The sequence below is a fragment of the Misgurnus anguillicaudatus genome, chromosome 25, assembly GCF_027580225.2.
Source record: "Misgurnus anguillicaudatus chromosome 25, ASM2758022v2, whole genome shotgun sequence".
Classification (NCBI taxonomy): domain Eukaryota; kingdom Metazoa; phylum Chordata; class Actinopteri; order Cypriniformes; family Cobitidae; genus Misgurnus; species Misgurnus anguillicaudatus.
In genome coordinates, this window is record NC_073361.2 from 31,515,145 (window position 1) to 31,523,662 (window position 8,518).

Here is an 8,518-nt window from a genome sequence, read left to right on the forward strand (position 1 = left end):
GCTGTAGGTCGTGAATCCTGATATGTAATGATGCATACACAAAATAAAATCACAGTGCTGTTGGCATGTGTGGTGTGCAGGTAGCTGTCATGCAGCAGGAGCTCACAGCGCTGCAGCCAGAATTGATCGAGACAGCAAAGCAGACTGATCAGATGATGGTAAAGATTGAGACAGAGACTGTAGAGGTGGATGCTAAGAAAGAGCTTGTCAGCGCTGATGAGAAAGTCGCCAATGACGCAGCAGCCGCTGCTAAAGCCATCAAGGTAACCGAATGGGAAGTTTTGGGAGTTTTGAGAGCTGCAATTGAAAAGTCCAAATAATCTGATTGTTGATGACAGGATGAGTGTGAGGGGGATCTTGCAGAGGCGATGCCGGCACTGGAAGCGGCACTTGCAGCTCTGGACACCCTGAAGCCAGCTGATATTACTGTCCTGAAGACCATGCAAAATCCTCCAGGTGCTGTCAAACTTGTCCTGGAGTCCATCTGTGTCCTGAAGGGCATTAGACCAGAAAGGAAACAAGATCCTGGTGGATCAGGTAGGACACACACACAATACTAGATTAACGCTGTATCTGCTGTCTTCTTTAAGTTGTTTTTTTCCACAGGAAAGATGATTGAAGACTTCTGGGGACCGTCGAAGAAGCTTCTGGGTGACTTAAAATTCCTGGAGAGCCTCAAGACGTTCAACAAGGATAGTATACCGGCTGCCAACATCAAGAAAATCAGAGAGAAGTTTATAGATCATCCAGATTTTCAGCCCTCGATAATCAAGAGCTTGTCTTCTGCCTGCGAAGGGCTCTGCAAGTGGGTGCGTGCCATGGAAGTGTACGAGCGCGTGGCGAAGGTCGTCGCTCCCAAAAAGGAGCGGTTGCAGGCGGCAGAAGCAGAGCTATCCGTTCAGATGAAGATGCTGGCCGTGAAACTAGCCGAGCTAAAAGAAGTGGAGGATCGTCTACAGGCTCTGAATAACACATTCGACGGGATGATACAGAAGAAGAAAGACCTGGAGGAAAACATCGAGCTCTGTTCTCAGAAACTCATACGGGCTGAAAAACTGATTGGAGGACTGGGTGGAGAAAAGGACAGGTGGACAGAGTCGGCACGACTGCTAGGCATCAAGTACACCGACCTGACAGGTGACGTCCTGTTGTCCTCAGCCACAGTGTCGTACCTCGGCGCGTTCACCGTGGACTACCGCGTGGATTGTCAGCGAGAGTGGCACGAGCTCTGCTGTAAGAAAAAGGTGCCGTGTTCGAAGGACTTCACGCTTGGCAACACTCTTGGAAATCAGGTGCTGATCCGGACTTGGCAGATCGCTGGATTACCCGTAGACTCTTTTTCCACCGATAACGGAATCATTGTCTCAAACTCTCGCAGATGGCCTCTCATGATTGACCCGCAGGGGCAAGCCAACAAGTGGATCAAGAACATGAACAAGGCCAACAAACTGTCAGTCATTAAACTCTCAGACGGCAACTACATCCGTACCCTCGAGAACGCCATACAGTTCGGCACGCCGGTCCTCCTCGAAAATGTTGGCGAGGAGCTGGATGCTGTTTTAGAGCCAGTTCTTCTGAAGCAGACCTTTAAGCAACAGGGCGTGGAGTACATGAGACTGGGTGAGAACACTGTGGAATATTCAAGTGAGTTTCGGTTCTACATAACAACAGGATTGAGGAACCCGCACTACCTCCCGGAGGTGGCGGTGAAAGTTTGCCTTTTGAACTTCATGATCACGCCTTTGGGGCTTGAAGATCAGCTGTTGGGGATTGGTGCAGCAAAGGAGAAACCGGAACTGGAGGAGAAGAAGAATCAACTGATCCTCGAAAGTGCAGAAAACAACAAACAGTTAAAAGAGATCGAGAACAGAATCCTGCAGGTCCTTTCTTCTTCCGAAGGAAACATTTTGGAGGACGAGACTGCCATCGATGTTCTTTCATCATCTAAAATCTTGTCAGAGGACATCTCAGAGAAGCAGAAAATTGCAAACGTGACCGAAAGTGAAATTGATGAAACGAGGATGGGTTACAGACCGGTTGCGGAGCAGTCATCCATTTTGTTCTTCTGTATTTCAGATCTGGCAAACATCGATCCGATGTATCAGTATTCTCTCGCGTGGTTTATCAATCTATACCTCCACTCGATCGCTCAGAGTCCCCCCAGCGATGACCTACAGATCCGCATATCCAACATCCTGAATCACTTCACCATGCGTGTCTATCATAATGTGTGTCGCTCTCTGTTTGAGAAAGACAAGCTCCTCTTCTCTCTTCTTCTGACTGTTGGGATCATGCAAGGCAGAGGTCAGGTGGACGATCTTGTCTGGCGCTTCCTTCTCACAGGAGGTGTCGCTCTCGAAAACCCGTACCCGAACCCGGCTCCTGAGTGGCTTTCAGGGAAATCGTGGTCAGAGATTGTCCGGGCTTCCCAACTCCCACATCTTGATGGATTCTTTGAACATGTACGGGAGAATATTACACTGTGGAAACAGATATACGACTCGAGTCATCCGCATGAAGAGAGCTTACCAGGGAGTTGGAATGCAGTGGTGGGCATGGATCGCATGGTGGTGCTGCGTTGCTTCAGGCCGGATAAACTGGTGCTGGCTGTGCAACAGTTCATCGTGGACAATATGGGCCGAGCGTACATCGAGCCACCGACGTTTGACCTGGCGGAAAGCTACAATGACTCGAACTGCTGTTCACCGCTCATCTTTGTCCTCTCTCCAGGATCTGACCCGACTGCAGGTAACATACACCAGCGAAGTGCTTTTATTTATGAGATTTTAGCCTGAATTTTGGCTAAATGACACGGTTACTAATATGATCCATTAAATATTAATTGTTCAATACGGGTTCACACTCTTTCTTTCTGTTTTCTTTTGTTGTTCTCAGGACTACTGAAGTTTGCCGACGACTTAAACATGGGCGGCGGTAAGACCCAGACAATCTCTTTGGGTCAGGGTCAAGGTCCAGTAGCTGAACAGATGATCAGAGAAGCACTGAAAAACGGCACTTGGGTCGTACTGCAGAACTGTCACCTCGCAACCAGCTGGATGCCCACTTTAGACAAGATCTGTGAGGAGCTCATCACGCCCGAAAACACACACACCAGCTTCAGGTCAATATCACACGCAACTCACTGACCTGTTTCATATAATTCCATATGAATAAAGCACATAAGCTATATATTAAACAGACCACATGGATAATAGGGGGACTCTCATGAAGAAGTGTCTGGGTCATATTTCACCCCAAAGTTAGGAGAAATATTTGTTTATTAGATGACTTTTACATATGTGACCCTGGACCACAAAAGCACTCATAAGGGTATTTTATTTAAAGGAAGGGACTTTAGCTTATTCACCGTATCCCCCAGAGTTAGATAAGTCCATACATACCCTTCCCGTAACTCTGTCTGACGCACCCACCATTAGCCTAGCTTAGCACAAAGTCTGGAAGTAAATGGCTCCAGCTATTGTTCCGCTAATCACTCCACACAAGTAGCAGTGCTTTGCCTTCTGAGAGTATAGTTCCCAATATGTATACAGTTAAAAGATGGTTGTGTCTCATATGACCTTGTTACTGTATTTGTACACACTGTGACTTTACAAATCACAACATATAAATAGGAAAATTTTGGCGCTATTTTGTCACTTATCGGAAGCAGTATGCTAGCTGGAGCCATTTACTTCCAGTCTTTGTGCTAAGCTTTTATCTCCATTCCCTTTACATGGAAGTTGCTGTCATGCTTCTACAGTAGCCCTAAACAGACAAACTTCTCTACAGAGTACATTTCGTCTGTACGTTGTATCAGGCGACGACCTGTTTGTCCTGTGGTGGCTACCGTATGCGTTTTGAAATTGAGGGGTGAGCTGTTGGTTGCAATTCGATCACTAGATGCCGCTTAAATTTACACACACCAGCTTTAAAGGGGTCACGTTATAAGATTTTTTAAAGATGTAAAATAAATATTTGGTGTCCCCGGAGTGTGTATGTGAAGTTTTAGCTCAAAATACTCCAAAGATAATTTATTATAGCATGTTAAAATTGCCACGTTGTAGGCCTGATCGTTGTAGGTGTTCTTTAAAATGCAAATGTCCTGATTAAATGCAAACACTGATCACCATAATGGTGTTTTTTGCAATTGAAACTCAATTGTGCTGTCAATTATTTTTTTCTCTCTCTCTCTCTGCACTAAATGGCAGTGCCGTGGTTGGATAGTGCAGATTAAGGGGCGATATTATCCCCTTCTGTCATCATAAGGGGAGAAAAATTGCTTACAGAGAATGGTTTACCAAAACTAAGTTACTGGGTTGTTCTTTTTCAAATTTTCTAGGTTGATAGAAGCACTAGGGACCCAAAGATGGAAAAAGTCTGATTTTCATGCTATGACCCCTTTAAGTTTTCTAAAATAAGTCCTCAGCAACACATATTACTAATGATAAATACATTTTGGATATATTTACGGTAGTAACTTCATGGAACAACCTAATGTTTTTTTGACAAAAAATATAATTTTGACCCAAACAATGTATTGTTGGTTATATATATCTGTGTGACTTATGACTGGTTTTTTTTTGTCCTGGGTGACATTTTTTGTACTGTATGGCTAGCACATTTCTACTGTAAATGGTGTTACTGATTAAAGTTGACCCACATCTTAACTTAACTTTCTTTTGTAGGCTGTGGTTGACCAGTCATCCGTCTGATAAATTTCCAGTGAGTATTTTGCAGAAGGGTGTGAAAATGACAAATGAACCTCCAAAAGGATTGAGGGCAAACTTACTGCGCTCATACCTCAGTGACCCCATCTCAGACCCCGGCTTCTTCAACATCTCGGCTAAACCAGAGATCTGGCAGAAACTGCTGTTCGGTCTTTGTTTCTTTCATGCTCTTGTACAGGAGAGGAGAAACTTCGGCCCACTCGGTCAGATATTTCTCAGAAATGCAGTATGATTATCGATCTGACTCAATTTAACCCTGTTCTATGATCAGATGACCTCTATTGTCTGTTTCTGTAGGCTGGAATATACCCTACGAGTTTAATGAGTCTGATTTGCGAATCAGCATTCGTCAGATCCAGATGTTTCTGGATGAGTATGAGGAGGTTCCACTGGAGGCTTTGTCGTATCTGACAGGAGGTGAGTGTAATTATGGTGGAAGGGTGACTGATGATAAGGACCGGAGATTGCTGATGTCCCTCCTGTCTATCTTCTACAGCCGAGATCTCATTGAACAGAACAACTATCGTGTGTGTGAGGAAGATCTGTACTATGTGCCGTCACACGGTCCCTACCAGGTATACACACAAATGAAGCGTCCATGTGAATCATTACAAAAATGCAAAGAAAATTAATCTTTCAAGATTATAAAGGGGTTTGTGGTTATAATTCTTATTTTGATCTTTGTACATAGAGTTATGTTGACTATATCCGTAACCTGCCAATCAGTGCAGAGCCTGAAGTCTTTGGCCTTCATAGCAATGCAAATATCACCAAGGACAACCAGGAGACCAATCAGCTATTGGATGGAGTGTTGCTGACTCTACCACGACAAACAAGAGGCGGAGCCAAGTCACCACAGGTGGGAGCGGCCACAGAAAATAATGAATAGGGCTGTAACGATTTATCGTGTGTCCCATTAAAATGCCTGTTTGAAATCAATTCTGAATCGCAAGGCTACGATTATGTGTTTCATGCACAGCTTGTGTGTGGACTACGGCATTTGGTCAGTAGGAAGTCCTAAAATCATTACAAGTCGGAGTCGTTAATAACATGCATTTAAAAAGCAACACTCGTTAAACACAATCATTCAAAATATTCTTTATTATCATGAAAATACCTAAAACAATTGAAGAACAGCGATATAAATATTCCTGTAGACATTTCCTGGAATAGTGTTTGTAATGCTACTTCTTCTGTGGCACAAAGGTAGTTTCTGCACGAGAGCGCCCCCTGGCTTTGGGATGTGCCGGGATTTCACCGTAATTCATTAAAATTGATTCAATGAGAAAACGCACATTTGCACGATTCATCGTTACAGCCCTAGTAATGAACATGCAAAACTTATTTTCGTAAAAACAGTGAGCAGCTTCACCGATCAGAAAAATCTGGGACTTCTGAACAATATAGAGGCTGTTTACACTTGGCATTAACATGTGTTTTCGTTGATCGGATCACAAGTGGACGACTTTAATGCCAGGTGTAAACGGTGTTCAAAACGTTTTGAGCTCGTCCACTTTCGACCACTTTCAACCACATCCAGAGGTGGTCGAAACCACTTTCGATCGGATCGCTTTGGAGTTGCGGAACGCACATGTGGTTGAATGCGTTCGAACAGCCACACGCGACCGCCTTCTCTCCGCCCATTTATCTAATCTGAGGTATTAAACACAAGTTTTACGTCTTTTTTTACTTCTGGCGTGAACATTCGGTGAACATCGCTATTTTTAGCCTTTCATTGATAAAACTAAGCGGCTGATCTCCGTAGTTTCGTTTTGAAAGCGTGTGAAAGTTGCGCGATCCTATTTCATCAATTGCGCTGAAAATTCAAAGAAAGCTCTTACATACTCATGTACAAAACACTGTGCAGCATGTTTACTTGCTAAACAAGCAGTGCACTCCGACATAATATTAGTTTGCGTCCATATAAACTCCTAATTACTCCCGCTCGGGTTTGAATGACAGCAGAGAGACTCGCCCACCGTCTCACAGACCACCCCATCATAGTATTCAGCACAGAAGCGGTCGAAAGTGGACAAAAGAGACGGATTTAAATACCAGGTGTAAACGTAATGTGTCTCTCTCGTCCACTTGTGATCCGATCGATGAAAACACATCTTAATACCAAGTGTAAACAGCCCCATTGAGAATCAAGGGCATCTAAACAAAGAGTATATACAAATACATATTTTATTCAAAAGTGTTTGTGGGTAGCACAAGCAATACATTTTTTGTACTTCAAAAAGTCAATGTTTTAGATTGATGCAAAAAGATTGGATAAGAAATGTTGGTTATATAATTGTACATTTTTATAAAAATAATAAAATTTAAATTGATTTTGCAAACTTTATCGTATCGCATACCACAGTGCACTTTTTTTTAACAAGGTACTAAAGCAAAATCTCTGTCTATAGGAGGTAGTAGATGAGCTGGCTGAAGGACTGTTGGCCAAGCTACCCAGTGAGTTCGATATCGAAAAGGTGACGGATAAATATCCACTCCTGCGCGAAGAGTCCATGAACACCGTCTTACGGCAGGAGCTCATTCGCTTTAACAGGTACCCACAGTTAAACCACACAGACGATTCTGACTGTTAATGACTTTGCATAATGTGCTTTGATGTATTTCCAGGCTGTCAAAGGTGGTGCGCAGCAGCCTGTTTAACACCCGGAGGGCACTTAAAGGGCAGGTTGTGATGTCTGCGGAGTTGGAGGATGTTTTCAGCAGTCTGCTCGTAGGGAAAGTTCCAGCAATGTGGGCTGCAAAATCGTACCCGTCCCTCAAACCTCTTGGGAGCTACATGTCGGACTTCCTCGCCAGGCTTCAGTTTCTACAGGTGAGCAAACATCAACAGCCTGGTGTGTTTTAATAGACAAAGTCAGTAGCATGTATTAAAACAGCTGACGGGTAACTAGGAGCTAAATTTCATTACTAACCAAAAAATGTGTGTCTTTTGTTCTTTATAATGGGTGTGTGTGTTAGGACTGGATTGATAACGGTCCTCCAGTGGTCTTCTGGATATCGGCTTTTTACTTCACCCAGTCTTTTCTCACCGGCGTCTCTCAGAACTTTGCTCGCAAATCCAAGATCCCGATCGACTACATCGGCTTTGAGTTTGAGGTTTGTGCGTATTTATTTTATCCGCATTGAATGAATTCGAAGCTCATTACGAGTTTGGTCATAGAAGTAGAAATAACTGTGTGTGTGTTGTTTGTGAAACTCTTTCAGGTGTGTAAACAGGAAACTCATATGGATAAGAAGCCAGATGACGGAGCTTACGTCCGGGGGTTTTTCCTCGAGGGAGCGCGATGGGATCGTGAGCAGATGGTCATCGGCGAGTCCGTCCCTAAAGTTCTGTTCGATCCGCTGCCCGTAATCTGGTTAAAACCCGGAGAGAGCGCCACGTTCCTGCACGAGAGCGTTTACGTCTGTCCGGTTTACAAGACCAGCGCCAGACGTGGGACTCTCTCCACCACTGGCCATTCCACAAACTATGTGCTCTCCATAGAGTTGCCCTCCGACCGGCCTCAGGAACACTGGATCAACCGCGGGGTCGCCTGTCTGTGCCAACTAGATAACTAGACACTGGAAACATATTTGGGTTTACATTTTAACGTGCCAAGCACAAAAAACACCACAATACTGATTAACATATGTTAACTTATAATAGAGTAATAAAACTTATTGAGCATCGCTGCTCTGTGTAATTTTGTGGATGTCAAAATATTTTTCCGATCTCAGCTTATTATGCAGAAATAACTACAGTATTGTGTGCAGCTTTAAAGTTTTCAACT

At 44.0% G+C, this 8,518-nt stretch overlaps 2 protein-coding genes across 5 annotated transcripts in view; one reads left to right on the forward strand and one right to left on the reverse strand.

Moving 5' to 3' along the window:
- dnah3 (dynein axonemal heavy chain 3) overlaps positions 1-8,417 on the forward strand; it is a 40,134-nt gene extending 31,717 nt beyond the window's left edge. For all 4 annotated transcript variants that reach the window (XM_073864274.1, XM_073864272.1, XM_073864275.1 and 1 more), the window contains 11 exons: positions 81-263; positions 339-537; positions 607-2,748; positions 2,896-3,121; positions 4,686-4,930; positions 5,025-5,302; positions 5,419-5,586; positions 7,139-7,281; positions 7,356-7,560; positions 7,707-7,844; positions 7,953-8,417. In XM_073864274.1, coding sequence (XP_073720375.1) covers positions 81-263; positions 339-537; positions 607-2,748; positions 2,896-3,121; positions 4,686-4,930; positions 5,025-5,302; positions 5,419-5,586; positions 7,139-7,281; positions 7,356-7,560; positions 7,707-7,844; positions 7,953-8,306 — 4,281 coding nt within the window. In that variant the 3' untranslated portion in view covers positions 8,307-8,417. The remainder of the gene's footprint in view (positions 1-80; positions 264-338; positions 538-606; positions 2,749-2,895; positions 3,122-4,685; positions 4,931-5,024; positions 5,303-5,418; positions 5,587-7,138; positions 7,282-7,355; positions 7,561-7,706; positions 7,845-7,952) is intronic.
- The window catches only part of LOC129425815 (immunoglobulin kappa light chain-like), a 688,217-nt gene that overhangs the window by 570,888 nt on the left and 108,811 nt on the right, over positions 1-8,518 (reverse strand). The gene's annotated exons all lie outside the window — the stretch shown is intronic.